The 25254-nt window shown below is 44.3% G+C and overlaps 1 protein-coding gene and 1 gene segment (V, D, J or C); both read right to left on the bottom strand.

Moving 5' to 3' along the window:
- The window catches only part of LOC137361203 (uncharacterized), a 75509-nt gene extending 55942 nt beyond the window's left edge, over window positions 1-19567 (bottom strand). The window contains exons 1-2 of the mRNA XM_068026122.1: window positions 19506-19567; window positions 18835-19235 (exon numbers count right to left, since the gene is read on the bottom strand). Of these exons, the coding sequence (XP_067882223.1) occupies window positions 18835-19235; window positions 19506-19567 (463 nt within the window). The remainder of the gene's footprint in view (window positions 1-18834; window positions 19236-19505) is intronic.
- LOC137361211 (T cell receptor alpha variable 13-1-like) lies at window positions 12707-13505 on the bottom strand. The segment is given in 2 exon segments: window positions 12707-13077; window positions 13457-13505. Coding segments are annotated over 2 exon segments (417 nt in total).
- Window positions 19568-25254: the final 5687 nt, after the last annotated feature.

The raw sequence follows: 25254 nt of genomic DNA, 5'->3' as shown, positions 1-25254 counted from the left end.
GGATTACTAGTCCAGAAACATAACTGCTCTGCTACCGTACCTCCGTGGTGAATGAGAGTTAAGGGGTTAAATTGTTTACTGGTCTGAACTGCTAGTTTCTTTGAAGAACACATCAAATGTGACTCGAGTCCGAGATGGAAGTGGGTAAAGAGTTTTCAGCAGCTTCTGAACTCGCCGTCAGGAGGCAGACGTCCCAGTCCCGGAGATGAAGGTATCTGGAGAGGGGTCTCACTTTTGAACAGTGTGAAACAGCGCTCAGATGGTTAAGGGTTCCGAGCTGAGTTAGTTCCTATACATTGTGGGGTTGTTTGCCACCGTGTAGTGAGGGCTAGAGAGAGGGAGAGGTTTGGAGGGAGAGGGATGGAGAGAGGGAGAGAGAGGGAGAGAGAGGGATGGAGAGAGAGGGATGGAGAGAGGGAGAGAGAGGGATGGAGAGAGGGAGCGACAGGACGTTACTGATCAGTCATGATCTCATTGAAGGGCGGAGTGTTTCCGAGGTGATGAATGTTCTCCTTGTGTTCCCAGGTATCTGTTAAAGTGTGTTCCAGACTCTGATGTTTATCATGGTCCAACAGCGCACTCTGCTGTCCCTTTGGAGAAAGAAAACACCGTGACATCCAACGACAACGGATGTATCTCTCTCTCTCTCTCTCTCTCTCTCTCTCTCTATCTATCTCTCTCTCTATCTAACTGTGTTTATCTGATCTTCATTTCACATATTAAAATCTGTAATAATCTCTCTAAGACCGTTAAATGTTTACCCTTCAGTTTCTGATCCCCGATGTTCAAACTTTCTTGATAACTTTAACCTCTGTGTTCTGATATCATTCCTGTACAGTCTATTCCACAATTCCCCTGTGCTTCTATATCTAACCTGTCACTTTCTATTTAAATCCGCACTGTCTTCTTGTGAGAAAAATGTTCCCAATGATAAAAAAAAACAACCAACAGGAAGCAGCACCGCCTGGTTTTATCTGAAACAGGTGTTTCCTGCTGCCTTTGGGGTTTTTGTTGAACTGCTCCATCTCTCTGAGTCACTGTGAAGACTCCAGGCACAGAAATACACGGCCGAGTGATTCTCCCGCAGGCTGGAGGACTCCAGTTTGAACTCGTACTTATTCAGTTTCTTGGCGGTAAAACCGTCCACCGTCCCCTCTGGATCCACATAATTAGCAGTATTGGAGTAAAACATCAACAGCGGCTCCTTCCCTGGCTCTTGTCTGTACCAGTACATGTAGATGTTACTGCTGCTCCCCTCCACTGTGCACCTCAGTTCCACTCCTTTCCCGGGAAATCTGGAGACAGCAGCGGGAGTCTGGAGGATAGTCTGTGAGTTCACATCTGGGAGAGAGATGGAGAGAGTAGGTGATCAGTAAACAGGGAACATCTGGGAATGAAAGGGAGACAGGGAGAGGAGAGGAAGGTTATTAACGATAATCTTTGCATTTCATGCTCACTTACAATGAAACAGGATTATCAGACACAGTAACTGATACATCTTTCACTTCAACTTGTTCTCTTAATAGACACAGGAGTGAGAGCAGGAGCTTAGACTCTTGTGAGGGTCCAAATCAACTCTTTACAAATCATTGGGAGGAACATGAAGAGCATTAGGAAGTGATACAATGTTGGAGACGCCCATTCCCCCAGGTCAACAAATCAGAATTGAATTGGCTGCCAATCTGCTTCTCTCTCTCTCTCTCTCTCTCTCTCTCTCTCTCTCTCTCTATCTATCTCTATCTCAGTTTACCTTCCGCTCTCTTGCACTCTCTCGCTGTCTCTCTCTCTCTCTCACCTCATGTGTCTCGGGTTATGTCTCCCACTCTCTTCCTTTCTCAGACTCTCTCTCCCTCTCTATCTCAGTCTGTCTTCACTCATTTTCTCTCTCTGACTCTCCCTCTCTCCTCATGTATCTAAGGTTATGTCTCCCATTCTCTCCTTCTCTCTGACTCTCCCTCTCTCATACTCTTGTTATCTCTTTAGTTATTTCCCTGTCTCTGTCTCTCTCGAGCTCTGTCTCCCTATCCATCGCAGGCTCTTTATCTCAGTCTCTCTTTCTCTCCGTCTCTCTCTCAGTGTCTCTCTCTCTCATTATGTGTCTCTTGCTGTCTCACTGTCTTTGCCTCGATTTCCGTCTCCCTCTCTGTCTCAGTCACTTTCACTCTGTCTGTCGTTTTTCCTCTCTCTCACTGGACCTCGCTCTCTCTTTCACACACATACACTCTCTTTCTCTCTCTAAAGTAGTGGGTGTCCTTGTCCTGTTGATGTATATTAAGCTGGATCGACATGATCTCCTGCTCTCTTAGTTTTCTCACTAAATCCTTCTCAAAGCCATTGTCTGGTCCATGGTCCTGGATCCCCCTCTGCTGTCCCTGTGGAGAAGGTAAACACAGGGTCAGTGCATAAAAACCCAGATTATTGTCATTGATTCCTGATAGTTACATTCTGAGATCTCGTGACATCCTCATTAATCGTTCATTGCACCCTCGGCAGTACCTGTAAATCTAGTGTGTCACTACAATCATAACTCAACTCTTTTTATTGTAACAAACACTGTCACTCTGAATAAGGAAACAACAGGTAGAGGCACCAAACGGTTTTACCCTCCACAGGTGTTTCCTGCTGCCTTTAGGGTTTTTGTTGAACTGCTCCATCTCTCTGAGTCACTGTGATCTCTCCAGGCACAGAAATACACGGCCGAGTGATTCTCCCGCAGGCTGGAGGACTGCAGGTTGAACTCGGAGTCAGTCGGTCTCTCGGCGGTGAAACCCTCCACCGTCCCCTCTGAGTTCACCCTTTGTGCAGTTAGGGAGTAAAACATCAGCTGTGGCTCCTTCCCCGGGTATTGTCTGTACCAGTACATGTAAGGGTTCCTGGTGCCATCCACGGTGCATTTCAGCTTCACCTGCTCCTCAGAAAATTTGGAGACAGAGGCGGGAGTCTGGTGGATAGTCTGAGAGTTCACATCTGGGAAAGAGACAGGGAGAGGAGGAGATCAATAAACAGGGAAATTCAGTCCAGTGGGGAGAGAGAAAGAGAGAGAAGGAGAGAACGAAATAAATAAAACCATATCCTAAAGAAATGTTAAGTAGAATTATTGTTTCAATAAAATTCCTTACGGTGAAACAGGGTGATCAGAGTCAGTAACAGATACATCTTTTACTTTAAGCTGCCTTCTGAATCTGCAAAGGGGAGAGAGCAGGAGTGATGAGTGTTGTCAATAACCAACCCACTCTTTACAAATCATTGGGAGGAACAGGGAGAGCATTAGGAAGTGATGCAGAGATGGTGACGTTCATTTCCCACATCAACAAATGAGAATCGAGTTGGTTGCCAATGTCCCACTTTCTCTCTCTCTCTCTCTGTCTCTCCCTGTCCTTTACTTGAGATGCTCCCTTCTTCCTCTCTGTCTCTCTTCTGTGCCTCCCTATATGTCTCAGTCTGTTTATTTCAGTCTCTCTCTCTCACAGATACACACACATTAGGTCTCTCTCTCTCTCTTTGTTTGTCTCTCTGTCTCTCTCGCTGTGTGTGTCTCTCTCTCTCTCTTCTCGCTCTCTAAGGATGTGGATTTCCTTCTCCTGGTCATGTATATCAATCTGGAGGACTGTATGTTCTCTCACTGTTTCAGTTTTCCTGTGAACTCCTTCTCAAAAGCCATTGTACATCACATGGTCCTGGAGCGTCCTCAGCTGTCCCTGTGGTGAAAACATAAACAGTGTCAGTCTATAACAGCCCCAGTCCTTTTATTGTTATTCATTCCTGATAGTTACAATCCTGAGATCACGGGATATTCTTATTCAATGAGCTGGAAGATGAATGGGCACGGATACAAAGCTGTGCATGTGTGTGCGTGTGTTTTTCACTCGCTCTGTCTTTAGTTCACTGTCTCCCTCTGTTTTACTGCTTGCTGTCTTTCTCTCCCTGTCTCATTCTGTGTGTGTGTGTCTGTCTCCCAATCTGTCTCACTCTCTTCCTCTGTGTTTTTTTTGCTTTTCTCTCGCACTTCCTTCTTCCACCTCTCTGTCCTCCTCTCTCTCCTCTGTCTGTCTCTCTGTCTCAGTCGCTTTCCCTCAGTCGCTTTCTCTCTGTCTCTCTCTCAGTCTCTCTCTCTCAGTCTCTCTCTCTCAGTCTCTCTATCGCTCTCTCTCTCTCTGTCCCTCTCTCACTCTCTGTCTCTCAGTCTCTCTCTCTGTCTCTCTCACTGTCTCTCTGTCTCAGTGTCTCTGTCTCAGTCTCTTCCTCTGTGTTTTTTGTTTTCCCTCTCGCTCTTTCTTGTTCCCCCTCTCTGTCCTCCTCGCTCTCCTCTCTCTTCTCCTCTATGTCTCAATCTCTCTTTCTCAGTCTCTCTCTCAGTCTCTCTCAGTCTCTCTCAGCCTCTCTCTGTCTCAGTCTCAGTCTCTCTGTCTCTTTGTCTCAGTCTATCTGTCTCAGTCTCTGTCTCTCTGTCTCAGTCTCTCTGTCTCTGTCAGTTTTCCTCTCAATCTTGTTCTATCCCTCTCTCACACATTCGGTCTCCCTCTCTTTGTCTCTCTCGTTGAGTGTGTGTGTATCCCTCTCTAAGGTGATGAATGTGCTTCTCCTGTCAATGTGTATGAAGCTCGAGGGCTGTATGATCTCTGCCTCTTTCTGTTTTCCTATTAAATGTTTGCCAGGCCATTGTGCATGCATGGTCCGAGAGCACCCTTTGTTAACCCTGCAGAGGAGGAAAACTCAGTGGCAATGCAGAAGAACTCAAGTCGTTTTATAGTTGATCTTTCCTGATAGTTAGAACCTCAGATCTCGTGTTATCCTTGTCAATTGTTCTTAGCAAATTCTCTACTACCTGTATATCTAATCTCTCACTACCACTCTGACCCATCTCTTCTTGTTATCATAAACACTTTCGCTCTGCAAAACGAAAGAAATTCGAGGCTCCGGGCAGTTTTACCCTCCACAGGTGTTTCCTGCTGCCTTTGAGGTTTTTGTTGAACTGCTCCAACTCTCTGAGTCACTGTGATCTCTCCAGGCACAGAAATACACGGCCGTGTGATTCTCCCGCAGGCTGGAGGGCTCCAGATTGAACTGGGAGCTGGTCGGTCTCTCGGCGGTGAAACCGTCCACCGCCTTCTCCAGATTTATGTGATCAGTACCTTTGGAGTAAAACATAAACTGTGGCTCCTTCCCCGGGTATTGTCTGTATCAGAACATGTCAGGGTTACTGCTGCCCTGCACGGTGCATTTCAGCTTCACCTGCTCCTCAGAATATTTGGAGACAGCGGCGGGAGTCTGGTGGATAGTCTGTGAGTTCACATCTGGGAAAGAGACAGGGAGAGGAGGAGATCAGTAAACAGGGAACTTCAGTCCAGTGGGAGAGAGAAAGAGAGAAATAAATAAATAAAAACATCACCAAAAGAAATGTTAAGTAGAATTATTGTTTCAATAAAATGCCTTACGGTGAAACAGGGTGATCAGAGTCAGTAACAGATACATCTTTTACTTTAAGCTGCCCTCTGAATCAGCAAAGGGGAGAGAGCAGGAGTGATGAGTGTTGTCAATAACCAACCCACTCTTTACAAATCATTGGGAGGAACAGGGAGAGCATTAGGAAGTGATGCAGAGCTGGTGACGCCCAGGTAAACAAGTCAGAGTGGAGTAGGTTGACAATGTCTCTCTCTCTCTCTCTATTTGCATACATCCAGCTTTATGTCTACAACTCTTTCACTCTCTTTCTCTCTCTGTATCTGTGTGTGTTTGTGTGTGTGTGCATCTTTCTGTCTCTGTCTCCCTCTGTCCCGTTCATTTCCACTGAGCTTTTCCTCACGACGTCTCCCTGATTCACCTTCTCTGTCTCTATGTTTCATCACCGGATTGATTGAGAACCAGAGGTCACTTATTGATGGTAATTGGCAGAAGATCCAAAGGTGAACTGAGGAAACGTTTTGACACAGTGAATGGTTAGGATCTGGAATGCACGACCTGAGAGTGCGGGGAGGCAGTTTCAATCGTCGCTTTCAAAAGGAATTTTGAATAATTATGCGTAAGGAAAATGTGCAGTGTTATGTAGAAAGGGCAGGGGGAGTGGGACTAGCTGCAGAGAACAAATACAGCAACAGGCTAACAGCATTGTGGAACATCCTGCATTCAGGCTGCAAGTGTGACCCTGAGATTCTAGTTAGCGGATACTTTTAATTCTCATTCCCACTCCCACCTCTCTGTCCTCGACCTCCTTCTCTGCTCCAGTGAAGCTCAACAGAAACTCGAAGAAAAGCACCTCATCTTTCAATTGGATTCTTGACAGCTTTCTGGGCTCAACAGTGAGTTAAACAATTTCTGATCATAACCACTGCTCCGGTTTATATGGGCAGAGGTTTGTTGGTAATGATTGTGTTTCTGCCATTTCCATCTCCACTAGACCCATCTCTTGTTCTTTACTTGACCCATTAACTTCCCCTTTGTCTTGCACCAGCCTTAGTTTTGTTATTAAATCTCTCCAGCATTCCTCCGATTCTCCCTCTCCCTGGCTTTGTGCTGCTTAAAAGTTGATAGACCTCTAAATCCTTCCAGTTCTGCTGAATGATCTAGGACCTGATATGTTAATTTTTCCCCCTCCACAGAGGCTGTCTGACCTGATTAGTATTTCCATCCTTATTTATTTATAACCCAGAAACGCAATGAGCACCAATATAGCGACAGAGCCCCAAGAACCTAAACCATCCAGCATCTGCGGTATCTTGTGTTCAGTTCACCAGTCTGTAACAGGGATGTAGTTATTTAATTATCAGGAGAGGTTCATAGACACGTTTCAAAGTACCTATTGAAACATCATCAATAATCTGATACTTATCACGGTCCAACACCGGCCTCTGCTGTTGCTGTGGAGAAAGACAACATTGTCAGCGAATAAAACACAACAGTGTCTGTATATCTATTTACCTATCTGTCTCTGTTCCGATCGACCTACTTGTCTGCCTGCCTGCCTGCCTGCATGCCTATCTATCTATCTATCTATCTATCTATCTATCTATCTATCTATCTATCTATCTATCTATCTATCTATCTATCTATCTATCTATCTATCTATCTATCTATCTATCTATCCATCTACCTATCTATCTATCCATCGATCTATCCATCTACCTATCTATCTATCTATCTATCTATCTATCTATCTATCTATCTATCTATCTATCTATCTATCCATCTACCTATCTATCTATCCATCGATCTATCCATCTACCTATCTATCTATCTATCTATCTATTTATCTATCTATCGATCTATCTATCTATCTATCTATCTATCTATCTATCTATCTATCTATCTATCCATCTACCTATCTATCTATCCATCGATCTATCCATCTACCTATCTATCTATCTATCTATCTATCTATCTATCTATTTATCTATCTATCTATCCATCTACCTATCTATCTATCCATCGATCTATCTATCTACCTATCTATCTATCTATCTATCTATCTATCTATCTATCTATCTATCTATCTATCTATCTAATCTGCTCTTCACTCATGAAACCCTTTCATAATCTCTCTATGAACTCTAAAGTTTCATCCTGAAGTCTTCTCGTTTCTGGTGAAACGATCCCCCAGCCTGTTCAGACTTCCTTGATCGTTATGACTTCTCAGTACCGGTATCATTCCTCTAAATTGTATCTCACAATTTTCCACTGTCTCTGAATCTAATTTCTTTCTATTTCAATCCGCTCTGTCTTCTTGTGAAAAACATGTTCCCATTGATAAAAACACCCAACAGGGTGCAGCACCGCCTGGTTTTATCTGAAACAGGTGTTTCCTGTTGCCTTTGGGGTTTTTATTGAACTGCTCCATCTCTCTGAGTCACTGTTAGGACTCCAGGCACAGAAATACACCGCAGAGTGATTCTCCTGCAGGCTGGAGGACTCCAGGTTGAACTGGTAGTCAGTCGGTCTCTCGGCTGTGAAACCGTCCACCATCCCCTCTGGATCCACATAGTTAGCAGTATTGGAATAAAACATCAACAGTGGCTCCTTCCCCGGGTATTGTCTGTACCAGTACATTCTAGCAGTACTGGTGCCCTCCACAGTGCACCTCAGTTCCACTGCCTCTCCACGCAATCTGGAGACAGCGGCTGGAATCTGGTGGATAGTCTGTGAGTTCACATCTGGGAGAGAGATGGAGAGAGGAGGAGATCAGTAAACAGGAAACTTCTGGGAATGAAAGGGAGACAGGGAGAGGAGAGGAAAGTTATTAACGATAATCTTTGCATTTTACACTCACTTACAATGAAACAGGATTATCAGACACAGTAACTGATGCATCTTTCACTACAATATGTTCTCTTAATAGACACAGGAGTGAGAGCAGGAGCTTAGAGTCTTGTGAGGGTCCAAATCCACTCTTTATAATTCATTCGGAGAAACATGAAGAGCATTAGGAAGTGATACAATGTTGGTGACGCCCATTCCCCCAGGTCAACAAATCAGAATTGAATTGGTTGCCAATCTCCTTCTCTCTCTCTGTCTCTCTCTCTCTCTATCTCAGTTTACCTTCCGCTCTCTTGCGCTCTCTCTCTGTCTCTCTCTCTCTCTCTCCTCATGTGTCTGGGGTTATGTCTCCCACTCTCTTCCTTTCTCAGACTCTCTCTCCCTCTCTATCTCAGTCTATCTTCACTCACTTTCTCTCTCTGACTCTCCCTCTCTCCTCATGTATCTCGGGTCATGTCTCCCACTCTCTCATTCTCTCTGACTCTCCTTCTCTCTTACTCTTACTATCTCTTTAGTTCTTTCTCTGGCTCTCTCTAGATCTATTTCCCTATCTGCCGCAGGCTCTTTATCTCAGTCTCTCTTTCTCTCTGTCTCTCTCTCTCTGTCTCTCTCTCTCTGTCTCTCATTATGTGTCTCTTGCTGTCTCGCTGTCTTTGCCTCCAGCTCTGTCTCTCTCTCTGTCTCAGTCTCTTTAACACTGTCTGTCGTTTTTCCTCTCTCTCACTAGCTCTCTCTCTCTCTCTCACACACACACTCTTTCTCTCTCTAATGAAGTGGGTGTCCTTGTCCTGTTCATGTATATCAAGCTGGATCTGCATGATCTCCTGCTCTATTAGTTTTCTCACTAAATCCTTCACAAAGCCATTGTCCATTCCATGGTCCTGGATCCCCCTCTGCTGTCCCTGTGGAGAAGGTACAAACAGGGTCAGTGCATAAAAACCCGGATTATTGTCATTGATTCCTGATAATTACATTCTGAAATCTCGTGACATATTTATTAATCTTTCTTTGCACCCTCGGCAGTACCTGTAAATCTACTGTGTCACTATAATCATAACTCAACTCTTTTTATTGCAATAAGCACTGTCACTCTGCATGAGGGAACAGTATCCTCCACAGGTGTTTCCTGCTGCCTTTGGTGTTGTTGTTGAACGGCTCCATCTCTCTGAGTCACTGTGATCTCTCCAGGCACAGAAATACACGGCCGAGTGATTCTCCCGCAGGCTGGAGGTCTCCAGTTTGAAGTTGTATTTATTTAGTCTTTGGGAGTAGATAGAGAGAAACTATTACCGCTGGTTTGGGAATCTAGGACTAAGAGGCAAAGACTAAAAATTAGAGCCAGACCTTTCAGGAGTGAAATTAGGAAACACTTTTACACACAATGGGTGGAGAGGTTTGAACTCTCTTCTGCTAACGGAAATTGATGCTGAATCAATTGTTAATTTGAAATCGGAGATGGATAGGTTTTTGTGATCCAAAATATATTCAGGGATATGGGGCAAAGGCGGGAATATGGAGTTAGATCACAGATCAGCCATGATCTCATTGAATGGTGGTACAGATTTGAGGGGCTGAATGGCCTCTTCCTTTTCCAGTCTTTGTCTCAGCAGTTTCTGCTGACAGTGAATTCTGTATTTTGGGTAAAGAATTCTAGTGAATTCCCTACCAGATTTCAGTTTATCACAGCTTTTATTCTCTGTTTTATTCCTATCCACTTCGTCCCCTATTCTTTGTACAATCAGCTAATGGGAACAGTTTTTCTTTGTCTACTTTATCTAAACCTCTCTTCATTTTGTACACTTCTACCAAATCTCCCCTCAATCTCTTTTGCTCCAAGGAGAACAACCCCAGCTTCACCAACCTAACCATGCAGCGAAACTCTCTCATCCCTTGAACCATTCCAGTAAATCTCCTCTGCACCCTCTCAAGGACCCTACATCCTTCCTCAAGTGTGGTGACCAGAACCGGGCTCAGTACTCAAGTTGGGGCCTAACCAGAACCTCATATATGTTGAGCATAACCTCCCTGCTTTTGTACTTTATACCTCTATTCATGAATCCCAAGATCCCATAAGCTTTGTGAACCTCTCTCTCAATATGTCCTGCCACCTTCAAAGATCTATGCACATTAACCCCCAGGTCCCTCTGTCCTTGAACACTCTTTAGGCCTATGTCATTAAGTCAGTATTTCCTCTCTGTCTCCCTTCTGCCAAAATGCATCACCTGATAGCAATGTAGTTCACTGTTAACTGCCTCTGAAATGGACTAGCAAGTCATTCAGTTAAGGGAAATTCTGCATAGGCAATGAATTCTGGCCTTGTCAGTGATGTGCGCATCCCTGAATATGTGTTTTTTATATAAAATGCCTCCTTCTTCATTTTTCTTTCACTGTTTTCTCACTTTGCTTCCCCTCTTTACGTCCTTCAGATCATCTGTTTCAGTATATCACAAGTGTTGGTCAAACCAGTCACTATGAACGAGCAGACTTGGGAAAATCCAGTTGTCTATTTTGTGTGGAATGATTATGATTTGAATCTGTTTCAGAGTTAGTGGAATTGACTATTCGGTAGATTGGTCAAGTCACTGCTGCATTGCTCGCTCAGTCTTTGCAGAAGCGAGTGGGACTCAGGCTGCGGTGGAGCTCCATCCCCATCTCGTGGCTGTAATGTGTAACTACAGGCACCTGAGCTTTGCACAGTGCAATTGATAAAATAGGCATTATGAAGACATGCTTTGAAATTGCTCCGTCTTCCCATTTTTATCCATTGCTTCGGCTGGTGAAGCTGGTGACATCGAATTAGATAGAATATGCAGCACAAATTCAGGCTATTCGTCCCGATGGGACCATGTTCCAGACTAGGCTGGAGCAGGTGGTGGTGTAGTTGGCATGTCACTGAGCTGATAATCCAGAGGATGGAGTGAATCTCCAGGGGACATGTGTTCGAATCCCATGAGGTCAGATGGTGGAATTTAAATTCAATTAATGAAGAAATATAATTATTTCATCAGAAAATCTGCAATTGAAAGCTAGTCTCAGTTAAGGGGCCCTGTCACCCAGCTGGCTCACTCATGTCTTTTAGTGAAGGAAATCCGCCGTCCTTACCTGGTCTGGTCTACATGTGACTCCAGACCCACAGAACACAAGAAATAGGAGCAGGTGTAGACCATATATCCCATTGAGCTTGCTCCATCATTCAATAATCATGGCTGATCTTGGGCTTCAATTCCACTTTCCTGCCTACTCCCCATATCCCTTGATTTCCTGAGGGATCAGAAATCCCAGCCTTAAATGTATTCAATGAAGGAGCATCCACAACACTCTAGGGTAGAGAATTCCAAAGGTTCACAACGCTTTGAGTGAAGCAATTTCTCCTCATCTCAGTTCGGAATGATTGATCCCCTGTCCTGAGATTTCTCATTACCTCCTTTTTTGAAAAGCCGTGTAACATTTGTCAGCGTTCAATCCGATGGCACCATTCCTGAATCTAAGGAATTCTGGAAAATCATAGCCAGTGCCTCCACTATCTCTGCAGCTATCTCTTTTAGAACCCTGGGATGTAATCCATCTGCTCCAGGGGACTTGTCGCATTTTAATCCCTCAAATTTCTCGAAGACTTTTTCTCAATTGATATGAAAATCCTTAATTGCCTCACTCTTTTTAGCCCCCAGATAACTTCCTATTTCTGGTATGGAACCTGTGTCTTCAACTGTGAAGAAAGACACAAAATATTAGTTCAATTCCCCTATTCCCCTATTCCCCATGATAATTTCTCCTGTCTTTACCTCTAAGGCGCCAACATCAACTTTAGCTACTCTCTTACTTTTTATGTAAAAGCTCCCACCATCTGTGTTTATATTGCTGGTTAGCTTATTCTCACATTTTATTCCCACATCTGATGAAAGAACGTAAACAATTTCTTCATCCAGCCCTATCAGTATGAGGTGCTATTTCCTGCTCCCTAATGTTTTTATCCAGCATCCATTTACATATATCTGGTTATACACATCATTTATTTCTGTGTGCTAGTGAATTCCACATTCTCACCACTCTGTGTAAATTCATTTCTTGGAGTTATTAGTGAGTATGATGTATTCATGACCTTCCCTACAAGTGCAGGCATCTTCTCTACCTCTACCCTATCATATTCCTTCATAATCTTGAGCACCTCTAACAGGTCACCCTCAGCATTGTCCTCAGCACTTCAGGTGTCGTCTAAACAAAGTATATAGAGCTGAGAATTGTGCACAGTGCTCCAGGTGTGGTGTAACCGAGGTACGTGTTGAAGAGCCGTTCGATGAACCATTATACAGGTGTGGGCACAGACAGTGTGTGTTGTCTGTCTGGAGGTTGCGGGGAGTTAGAACATGGGCTTTCTGCGACTCGGACGGGCACTGAACAGATGCAGATCCGCATCCGATCACCCAGGGCTGCTCTTCACCGAATGCTGGGTTAAATGCATCTATTTGAAGGGAGACATGTGAGGGTTTTTGTCAAGGCAGCCAATGACTCTGAACCGCTGTGTCCCATCAGCAGCTGCACAGAAATACACCGCCTCGTCCGTGGCGTTCACACTCTCGATCGTCAGAGTGGATTTCTTATTTTCCAGAGTCCTCGTGATTGCAAATCCGCTCTTAAATCCATCTTCATACTGAGGATCATTGCTTAGAAAGTTAAACCCGATTAACAGGAATCCTCTGCCGGGGGACTGACGATACCAGTACATGTAGTTGCGAATCTTTCCTTTCTGCAGACAGTTCATTTCCACTGATCCTGGTTGTTTAACAGCCAGTGACTGAGGCCATTGATGTATCACATCACCCCGGCAAACACCTAGAAAGAGAAATTAGAGGGAATGAACTAGTATCGATGGAGTTACAATTGAGACGATGGACGTCGGTGTTGCACCGAATTAACGACGGAAATTCGGTCTGTGTCCTAAATTCCTGCAAGTACCTGGATCTTTACAAATGTAAAATAGAATTGTGGAATCCACAAGCTTGCAAGTGGGTGCAAACATTAAAGAGTTAACATCATATTAATAACACTTGTCTTCCCAAACTAGGGGACAGATTAATGAGTACAATGTCTGATATGAAATAATCGATTACTGATTTCACAGGTCACCGCCGCTCAGTTTTATTGAGATCATTAATCATCCCTTTCAGTTGATCAAATGTAGAAGAGTGATTGGGACAGAGTGTTAACCTACTCAGCGCCAGAAGGGAAATAGCAAAGACGATGAAACTGAAAGACATGTTTGCTGTGGATCTGAGAGACCTTCTGCTGGTTACTCTGGGTTTTAAGGGAGGGAGAGAGATGAGGTGTAGGCAGAGCGGATCGTCATCAGAGGAAGTTATCTCAAGGCAATGATCCCCGCCCCTACCTTTAAGTTGTCTCCCATTCTTTTGTTCGCTTCCTTCCGCCCCTTTCCACTTGTTTCTTCTCTCCATTTCCCTCCGTCCACCCCACTTTCTACTCTGCTGCCAATATCTTCACTCTCTTCCCTTTGTGAGCTTGCTTTCATGCTGAATCGAGGGAAATTTTGAAGGTAGCGAGGTGTTGGAGAGGGTAGGTGAAAAAAACAAGGGGCGGTGCAACGATAGCTGCTTTGAGTGACTCCAGAGCTTATGGCGCACAACAGGGGATTATTAACATCCTTTTGCAAATTAAAATCAGTAGTGGAGGAAGAGAAGGTGGATAGTTCGATGGCAGCGGCGGCGGCTCATGTAACATCACTGTAAAGTGGAAATCTAACTGCGTTTAGCCTTTAAAGTGAAAAGATTGCCGAAGCAGAGGAATTGACTCATTGATCAGCGGCGCCAAAGCCTGTGGTGGCGCGAAATATAGTGGAGCCACTGCGCCGACCAGTGGCAGCATGGCGCAACTGCAACAAGCTGTGTTTGTTCCTTTCCCAGTGAAACCCATGCTGTGGGCTTCTTCAAGTCACTTCCTGAAATTCATCCTCCTTCTCAGTGTTTCATCCTCTCCTGCAGAGGATTATTACCCACGGAATTAACGATACAAATTCAGTCTTTGTCCTAATTTCCTCCCAGTATCTGTACAGATGTAAAGCAGAATAGTGAAATCTACATGAGTAAAAGTGGGTGTAGATGTTATATGGTTAACAGTATATTCTTAACACTTTTGTTGCCAAAAAAGGGAGCAGATTAATGAGTTCACTGTCTTATATTCAATAATTGATTGCTGATTTCACAAGTCACCACCGCACAGTCTTGTTGAGATCATTAATCAGTTGATCAATTGTAAAACAGTGATTGTGACAGAATTTAAACATACTCAGCGACAGAAGGAAAATAGCAAACGTCGATGAAATTGAATGGCATGTTTGCGGCGGATCTAAGACACTTTCTGCTGGTTGCTCTGGATTTAAGGGAGCGAAGCTGAGGGAGGAAACATTAATGGGATTAGCATCCTTGAAAGTTGATAAATCACCAGGGCAGGATGAAATGAATCCTCGGCTGCAAAAAGAAGCAAGAGAAGAAATAGCAGAGGGTCTGACCATCTTTTTGCAGTCCTCACTGATTACAGGTGTGGTGCCGGAGGATTGGAGAATTGTTAACGTTGTGTCTCCGTCTAAAAAGGGAGAGAAGGATAGACTGACTAATTACAGGCCAGTCAGTCTGACCTCAGTAGTGAGCAAATTATTGCAATCTATTCTGGGAAACAGGATAAACTGTCACTTAGAAAGGCACAGATTAATCCAGGATAGTCAGCATAGATTTGTTAAGGGATGAACTTGTTTGATCAATTCGATCGAATTTTTTGAAGAAGTAACAAGGAAGATAGATGAGGGTAGTGCAGTTGACGTGGTCTACCTGGATTTTAGCAAGGCTTTTGAAAAGGCTGCACATGGCAGACTGGTTAAAAAAAACAAAATCCCATGGGATCCAGGGAAATGCAGCAAGGTGGATACAAAATTGGCTCAGTGGCAGGAAACAAAGGGTAATTGTTGATGGTTGTTTTAGCGACTGGAGGGCTGTTTGCAGTGGCGTTGCACAGGGCTCAGTATTGGGTTCCCTGCTTTTTGTGGTATTTATTAACGATTTGGATGTAAATGTAGGGGGGCATAATCCAAATGTATGTGGACAACACAAGGATTAGCCGTGTGGTAGATCGCATGGAGGATTGGTGTAGGCTGCAGGAAGATATTGATGGTCTTGTCAGATGGGCAGAAGAGTGGCAAATGGAATCCAACTTGGAGAGGTGTGAGGTGATGCATTTGGGGTGGTCAAACAAGGCAAAGGAATACACGATTAATGGGAAAATACTGAGAAGTGCAGAGGAAGTGAGGGACCTTGGAGTGAATGTCTACAGATCACTGAAGGTAGCAGGACAGGTCGATAAGGTGGTTAAGAAGGCATATGGAATCCGTTCCTTTATTAGCTGAGGTACAGAATACAAGAGCAGGGAGGTTATGCTGGAACTGTATCACTCATTGGTTGGGCCACAACTTGAGTACTGTGTGCAGTTCTGGTCACCTCATTGCAGAAAGAATGTAATTGCACTAGAGAGGGTACAGAGGGGATTTACGAGGATGTTGCCAGAACTGGAAAATGGAGCTATGCGGAAAGATTGGATAGGCTGGGGTTGTTCTCCTTGGAACAGAGAAAGCTGAGGGGAGGTCTGTTTGAAATGTGCAAAATATTGAAGGGGCCTGGATAGAGTGGAGGTGAAGGGTCTATTCATCTTGGCAGAGAGATCAGTGACGAGGGGGAAGAGATATAATGTGATTGGTAGAAGAATTAGAGGGGAGATAAGGAAAGCCTTAGAGGGTAGTGGGTGTCAGGTACTCAAAGCCTGAAAGGGTAGTTGAGGCAGACACTCTCAACTCATTCAAAGGAGTCTGGATATGCACCTCAAGTGCCGTAATCTGCAGGGCTATGGACCAAATGCTGGAAGGTGTGATATGAATAGGTGGATTGTTTTTCGGCCGCCACCGACACGATGGGCCAAGTGGCCTCTTGCTGTTCCTTAAACTTTCTATGATTCTATTGGAGTGATAGAGTGTGTGTGAAAGTGCCAAGGAATGAGCGAGAGACATAGTGCGAGACAGAATCAGAGAGGATGATATGGTGAAAAACAGATAGAGTAAAAGAGAGGCAGTGATAGAGATAGATGGAGAAAGGGAGAAAAAGATCTCTGTCTGTTTATCTATATAGCTATCTATCTATCTCTGTAGCTATCTGTCTATCTTTATCTCTATCTATCCAGCTGCATGGCTGTGTGTCTGTCTGTCTATCTGTGTCAATTTGTCTTTCTATCTGTATGAATCCATCTGTCTGTCTTCATATCTACCTATCTTTTGTCTGTCTGTCTTCATATCGACCTATCTGCATATCTGTCTGTCTAACAATCTATTTGACTATTTGTCCATCTATCTGTCTACCTATCTGTCTGTCTATCTATCAATCTGTCTACACATCTGTATTTCTATCTATCTATCTGCCTGACTGTCTGTCTGTCTATCTATCTATCTATCTATCTATCTATCTATCTATCTATCTATCTATCTATCTATCTATCTATCTATCTAATGTCTGCCTGTCTGCCTTCCTAGCTATCTATCTGCCTGTCTATGCTGCCTATGGCATGGTACTGTACACCAGTTGGCTTCCGTGTTTTAAGTACACTGCTATCTGAAATTACCTAGCAAACCCTTCAGTTATCTACAAGGCAACACACACCTTCTCCAGGGCAATGAGTGATGTTGAATAACTACTGGCCTTCTCAGAGGGACCCAGCTCCCCAGAATGAATTTTAAAAAATCAAAGCAAGAGAAGAAGTTGCAGAGGATCTGACTATCATTTTCCAGTTCTTAATTGGCTGTTAACTGTTTTGGGGCGTCTTGAAGTCCTGGAAGACCTGATATAATTGTTTTTTCTTATTCGTTCATGGGACGTGAATTTCTTTCGCAAGACCAGCAATTGTTTGCCCTTGAGAAGGTGGTGATGAGCTGCTTTCTTGAAACACTGCAGTCCATGTAGGGTAGGTACACCCACAGTGCTGTTAGGAAGGGAGTTCCATGATTTTTACCCAGTGACAGTGAAGAAACGGCGATATAGTTCCAAGTCAGGATGGTGTGTTGCTTGGAGGGGAACTTGCAGGTGGTGGTGTTCCCATGAGTCTACTGCCCTTGTCCATCTGGTGGTAGAGTTGGTGGGCTTGGAAGGTGCTGTCTAAGGACACTCGATGCGTTGCTGTAGTGCATCTTGTAGATGGAACACACTGCTGCCACTGTGGTGAAGGGAGTGAGTGTTGAAGGTGGTAGATGGGGTACTGAACAACCGGGCTGCTTTGTCCTGGATGGTGTTGAGCTTCCTGAGTGTTGTTGGAGCTGCATCCATCCAGGCAGGTGGACAGTATTCCATCACACTCCTACCTTGTGCCTTGTAGATGATTGCTACTCTATCCATCACTTCACAATGGCGATGTAAACTATCTGTCTTATTTAGATCATTAATTAAACTTCTAATTAATCAAGTATAGGAAGTGACTGTGACTCAGTTTTAACATACTCAGTGCCAGAAATTAAACAGTGTAGACGAGGACTTTGAAATTTTGCAGGGGATCTGAGGCACATCTCTTTCTTTCCTTCTCTCTCTTCCTCATACCTTCTGTCATTCCCTGTCATTCAGCCCTTGATGAAGGTTCTGGAATCCGGGAATCACCAGCTTGGAAAACGGCCGGTGAGGCAGGGAGAGACATTAACCATTGTCACTGCTCCTGTATGTCAGTCAGTTGTTTTGTTCACCCTGTTGGTTTTTGTACTGGCACTAAGGCAGTCTGCAGCGCTGTGCTCACTGGCTGCACAGTAATACACCGCCGCATCCGCAGCCTTAACCTTGAGGACCCTCAGGCTGCATCGTTTGTCCTCGGGCCTTAAAATCTTCACCTCCTCTTCAAATTTTCCTTCGTACGTGGGTGAGCTTCCAGTGTAAGAATAGCCCATTAGGGTAAGCCCCTGCCCGGCATACTGCCGATACCACATCATAATGCTCTTACTACTGTCATTCTGGTAACAGTTTAATTCTGCTGGTTCGCCTCCCTTCACTGCCACCAGAGTTGGCCACTGGTGTATCACCTCTGCTAAAGTTTTGCCTTGAGAAATAAGGAGAATAGTTAAAAAAGTTTGGAACATATTGTGACATATGATAACCAACTATAACTATCCAAACAGATAAGTAGATAATACTAGATAACTATATAGGCAGACAATAAATAGTTAAATGATATATTTGTAGATATATAGATAATAAACAGATAGATATCGTGACTGAAAAATAATGGAGCAAGTGATATGAGAGAGACAAATTAACCCAGAATGAGGGCAAACTTATCGGTTAAAGATAGCTGTAGTAGCGTCACGAATATATAAGTAACTTTCATTCAGTCAACAATTTCATTAAGTAAATATTATTTACAGTGAAAGTAAAGTATGTATTTTAAGAAATGACAGAAAATCGACTGCAATGATGTTTTATCAATCTAGTTTGATAGAAGTTAGTAGTGAATGAAAACACAGCATGTATTTTAGCAGAGGTATCTTTATGAACAATGAATACCTACATGGAAGAAGAGAACAGACGATTAGGAAGAGTTTGACTAACTGCATCCTGCAGACTGGGGGCTGAATCTGTTCATGAATCAATATCAGGCGGCTGAAGATAAAGCAGAGAGCGGAAATGACAGCACTGGAATCAGGGTTTCCTTCTGACCCCTCACTTCTGGTATGACAGAATAATAACACCCCCTGGTCGGAAGGAGCTTGAATAAGGAACTGCTTCCCGTCTGTATCTGGCTCTCGTTGCTTGTGTCTGATTGGTGTTGCATAGGGTAGCTCTTTCGAACAGACGGGCCAGGCTCGATAGGCTGAATGGCCTTTGCCTGTGCTGTATGATTCTATAAATATATAAGACGCATCAAGTTGCTTGTTTGTATTAGGCAGATCAAAATTTATTTTCCCTGTGCTAAACAACAATTCAAGGGTTATGTTTTACATTGGGGTGAAATCTTAGATACTTTGAAAAGCGACAGTGTCATGAAGAAGTGGGTTAACTGTTTTGAACAGATGCTCAAACCACCGTCAAGAGGCAGGTGTTCCAGTAAGAGACCTATCTGGGGAGGTGTCTCACTTTTGCATTGTATGAATCACTGGGGACATGTACAAGAGGGAGCTATGTGTAACTCTTGTCATAAACCACCGACAGCTCATTCAACAGGACCATGAACCCATTTACCCCACCTCGGAATCTGTTCTTGACAGGTAGAGGCTGCCTGAACGAGAAGGATCTGAGCACATTGCTGCAGCATTGTTAATAATTCATAATGTATTGATGTACTCTGAGTCGAAGGAGAGCAAGAAGATGAAACTATCAGCAAAATACAATTCATGATATATCAATAATTAAACTGGTATGGTGTGAATAATGGTGTTAGATAAATGGTAAACGTCAGATATATGGTGGATGCATATTTAGAGAGGTGAGAGACAGGTAGATAAATCGATGGCAAATATATATATATGATCAAGGTAAATAGATAGATAAATGGTGCAATATAACCAAAACTGGACAGAGAGACAGACAGATCGACAGATAGATAGATAGATCGATAGATAGATAGATAGATAGATAGATAGATAGATAGATAGATAGATAGATAGATAGATAGATAGATAGATGGATAGATAGATAGATAGTTCGATAGATAGATAGATAGATAGATAGATAGATAGATAGATAGATAGATAGATAGATAGATAGATAGATGGATAGATGCAGAGACGCACAAAGAGACACAGAAAATCGCAGATAGTCAGAGAGACAGAAAGACACAGAGATAGACAGACAGGTTTATCTCCCACAAGTGCTTTCCTCCTCCTTTAGAGTTTTTGCTGAACTCCGGCGCCTTTCTGAGTCACTGTGCAGACTCCAGGCACAGTAATACACGGCTGATTGATTCGCCCACAGGCTGGAGGACTCCAGGTAAAAATGGGTGTTGTCGGGCTTTCTGGCAGTGAAACCGTCCACCTCACCGGAGGGAATGACCGTTCCAGCGAGGTTGGAATAGAAAAGGTTCTCTGGATCACGGTCCGGATGCCACCGGTACCAGTAGAAATAGGAGCCAGCATCTGCCTTTGTGTAAACGCACTGGATACTGACTGGAGAGCCTGGGGAATGGGATATGGAAGCAGGAGTCTGTTGGATCAACACGGCCCCCACATCTGTAATACAGAGAGAGAGAGAAAGAGATTTACCCAGGGACATTGTCTATATCGTTACAAACAAGAAGAGGTAGAAGTGGGCAGAGAGAGAGAGAGCGCGCTGGGGACAAGTTAGAGGCAGAGAGGCAGAGATAAAGGCAGAGAGAGAGAGAGAGAGAATGAGAGACAGAGAAAGAAATATAGAGGGAGAAGGAGAGAGACAAAGACAGACAGAGACTGAGAAGCAGAGACACATGTACATCATTGTAACCTCACAGTTCAGACACCTCCTTACCCGTTAACACCAACAACACAACCCAGAGCTGAGAGACAGCCATCTCTGGAGGGTAAAGGATCCGTGTGGTTTTATATGAAGTGACTGAGCACTTTTATTGTAGAGTATCTCAAAGTTCTGGGCACTGACTGAAATTCACAGCTTTCCTCTCCATCACTTTATCATTCAGATAGGCGGGACCCAGTTTTCTTTCATTTCCGGGGTAGACTCCTGGTAATCGCTTTCTGGAACTGCAGTTCTGTTTCATTGACATCTGCAGCCCGATCATTCGGATCCCTGTCCAAATATGTGCACACAGTACTCCAGGTGTGTTCTCTCCAAGACCCAATACAAGTGTAATACGACTTCCTTATTCTTGTACTCCCATCCCCCATGAAACTAAGACCAACATGCCTGTAATTCAACAGAAGCACTTCATTGGCTGTAGAACTCCTTGGGAAGTTCCAGATCGGCTTTCCAACTTTCTCCCCTCTTTCAGATACTGACGTTGACTATATAGAACTGCAGACAATATAGAACACAGCATCAGGTGAACGGATCTATACAGGTGTTGATGTTCCACAGATACATCCTTTCATCCCTCTTTATCTCATCTTCTCAGCATCTCCTGTCAATCCTTTCTGCCTCGTATGTCTACTAGTATCCCACTGAATACTATTTACCTCCACCACTGCCTGTGGTGGTGAGTTCCCCATTCTCACTAATCTCTGGGGAATGAAGTTTGTCCTGAATTCACGTTTGGATTTTTAGTGAGTATCTTATGCCTTATAATTCTGGTCTTTAGCCTCAAGTGAAAATATCTTCTCTACGTCTATCCTATCAAACCTATTAATAATATTAAAGACTTCTTATCTGGGCACCCCTCATTTCTAGAGAAGAACTCCAGCCTGTTCGATCTTTACTGCTATGTATATTTATACCGTGATCTAAATGTGGTCTAACCAATGTATATAGATGCCAGAACTGTGCATAGTGCTCCAGTTGTGATCTAACCAATGTATAATGAGAACGGTACAGTGCACAGTTCTCCAAATGAAGTCGAACCAAGGTATGAGGAGACCTGAAATTTTCACAGTGCACCCAGTGTGTTTTAACCAAGGAGGTTGGAGGCCAAACATGTGCAAATTCCAATTTTGGAACCCAGGTACATGAAGATAAAACTGTGGATGAGGCCCTGCTCTTTGAGTTCTTGGAAAAATTCCGTGAGTTTGAGGTCAGTCTGTGTGTGGTTCTTTGTCTAGACAGTGGATAACTCTGAACTGCTTTGTCCCATCAGTCACTTTACATAAATATTCCTCCACATTGACCTTACCTTGGAGATCCTGCAGTAGACACCTCAAGGCACAGGAGAAGTAACACCAGAGGTGCCTCCGCATTAACCTCCAAATCCAGTGGCAAGACAGGTAGTCCAACAGCATCGTGCTCTCCCAAACCAATCTGTCTAGTGTCAGGGCGCGAATCACCCAACACCAGCTCCACTGGCTGGGTCATGCCATTCACGTTCCTGCCACCAGACTCCCCAAAGCAGCAGTTCTACTCAGAACTTAGCCGTGTCAGGAGACTCCCAGGAGGACAGCGGAAACGCTTTAGAGATGTCCTCACAGGATCCCTGGAGAGATGCAACATCCGCGTCGACTCCTTGGAGACCCTGGCTCCTGAACATCCCAGATGGAGAAAGGACAAACGGGAAGGCATTGGACACCTCGAGGAACTTAAGGAACATGCAGAGGTAAGGCCGAGGCATCGGAGGGAGCGCACAAACCTGCAAACTACTCACCTACCTGATCCTACAAGCACCACCTGCACCTCATGTGACAGAGTCTGCAGATCATACACTGGACTCATCAGCCATCTCAGAACCCATTGAACCGGAGTGGAAGCAAGTCATCCTCAATCCCGGGGGAACTGCCTAAGAAGGGGAACTCTTTCCGGCTTCCTGGTTAATTTATTGTTTTGCACCATTCTGCAAAAGCAAACCCGCTCTGAAAACCTCAACATACTGAGTTTCACCACCTCAATGAACAGACCTGATTAATACAGCCCCTCGACCGGCGGGGTGAGGATATCACAACATGTCAGTGTGAAGCCTTCTGTTCTGAAAACTGTCTCTCACTTGATCACATGAAGTGAGCACCAGATCTCCCGTTATTCCACCTGGAGACAGGGAGCATGGGGGGCAAAATGCTACTTTACACTTGGCACGATAGATGTGGGAGTTGTGCGAAAGTCAGGATGGACATTCAGGCTCTCTCCTAGTTTCCTATAAACTCCTGGGACTATGTAATTGTAAAATAGAAACTGGAAATCTGCAAACTGGCATCTGGGTGCAACTATTTCAAGGTTGGACTGATATTAATGTCACTTAATGCCCCCAAAAGGATCAGATTTAAAGCTCATCTACCTGATATCAAATCATTGATTTGTTTGACATTGCCAGAATATTTTGTGTGAAATAGTTGAGAAGTGAAACATTTCAGAAGCTTCCAAGTTGACCTGTTGAGCTGCTGTGGGTGAAGCTCACTCTGTCTGAGCATGTTCTGGGCAGCGGCGACAATGGAGTAACACTGGCACCTAGTGGCTCCAGGTGCAACTGCAAGCACCGATTCTGCAGGCGTTTCAGTCTCAGGCTCTAAAATTGTATCAGTCATTGGTTATATTCTCGTACACGACTCGCATTGGCGCTTGTGGCATAGAACCAGATGGAAGTTAATGCACTCTTCCGCGCCATTCGGCCCGACAGCTCTCTGCTTCACTCAAGCCTCAACCAGTCAAATACATTTTGAAGTGCAGTCACTGTTGTAATGTAGGGAAGGAGACAGACAAGCTGCAAGATCAAGTGCAGGGTTATTCAGAAAGAACAGGGAGTGGGAACAATTGGACAGGGAGGATGAAAACGAGGGATCATAAATGTAAGGTAGTCCATAATAAATCCAATTGGGAATTCAGCAGGAGGTTCTTTAACCCAGGGAGTGGTGAGAAAGTGGAAATAGCGACCAACTGGAATGGGTTGAGGTCGAATAGAGACGATGCTGTTAAGGGAGGAGCTCAATAAATACATGAGTGAGAAAGGAATAGAAGAATCTGTTGATAGGGTAAGATGAAGAGAGATGGGAGGAGGTCGCTCTTTCGAACAGCCAGGCCTGGATCGATGGGCTGAATGGCCTGGATTTGTCCTGCATGATTCTGCGATCCAAGAAGACCAAGAAAACTGCTGCCTTGTTTCAGATCCAAGACAGTTTCATTCCCCACCCACCCCTGCCCACTTGTGCTAAACGGGAGCTAAAGGGTTAAGTTCTTCACCGCACTGAACTCCAGTCATTGTGAAAATTCTTCAAAAGACACCGAGAGACTGAGAGACAAGTGGGTTAACAGTTTTGAACAGATGCTGAAGCCGCCGTCTGGAGACAAGCGTTCCAGTCAGAGACGGATCTGGAGAGGTTTCTCGCCTTTGCACTGTATGAATCATCAGAGACATGATTAAAGCTTCCACGTTCAACCATTTCCTATTTGTATGGACTTGTGTCCATTAGAGTAATGAGGGTAAGGGGAGATTTGAAAGACGTGGTCAGAAGTATCTTGACAGAGAAACTGTATCCAGAGGGTAGTATCTACTGTCAGGAGGGTCGATAAACCAGGGACCAAGAATTGAAGGTAATTGGGAAAGGAACCAGATTGGGAGATGAGTGGAATCTTTCTCCTCAGTGAATTGTTATCATGTGGAGGACACTGACTGAAAGGGCGGTGGAAGACCATCCAATAGTAACTTCCAGATGTCAATTGGAGAAGTAGATGAAGGGGAGATTTATTAGTGCAATGGAGAACTAGTCAGTGAATGGGAACCAGTTAGACAACTCTGTCAAAGAGCCAGTTCATTCAACAGTAGACATAGAAACTGACAGATAGACAGAGTGATAGAATGACAGCCCAGATAGACAGGCCTATCTCCCACAAGTGAGCTCTGTCAGTGTTTGGAGTTTTTGCTGAACTCCGGCGTCTTTCTGAGTCACTGTGCAGACTCCAGGTACAGTAATACACGGCTGATTGATTCACCCACAGGCTGGAGGACTCCAGGTAAAAATGGGTGTTGTCAGGTCTCCTGGCGGTGAAACCGTCCACCTCACCGGAAGGGTTGACCGTTCCAGCAGCGTAGGAATAGAAAAGGTTCTCGGGCTCACGGTCCAGATGCCATCGGTACCAGTAGAAAACAGAGCTAGCTGTTGCTTCACTATAAATACACTGGATCCTGACTGGAGAGCCTGGGGAATGGGATATGGAAGAGGGAGTCTGTTGGATCAACATGGCCCCCACATCTGTAAAACAGAGAGGGAGGGAGAGAGAGAGAAAGAGAGAGATTAGCACAGGGAAACTGTCTACATCGTTATCAACAAGAAGAGGTAGAAGTGGGCAGACAGACAGAGAGAGAGAGAGAGAGAGAGAGCGGTGGGGACCAGATGGAGGCAGAGAGGCAGAGCGAGAGTGAATGAGAGAC

This window comes from Heterodontus francisci, unplaced genomic scaffold (genome assembly GCF_036365525.1).
Source record: "Heterodontus francisci isolate sHetFra1 unplaced genomic scaffold, sHetFra1.hap1 HAP1_SCAFFOLD_349, whole genome shotgun sequence".
NCBI classification, from domain to species: domain Eukaryota; kingdom Metazoa; phylum Chordata; class Chondrichthyes; order Heterodontiformes; family Heterodontidae; genus Heterodontus; species Heterodontus francisci.
This window is presented reverse-complemented; position numbering and strand designations above follow the sequence as displayed.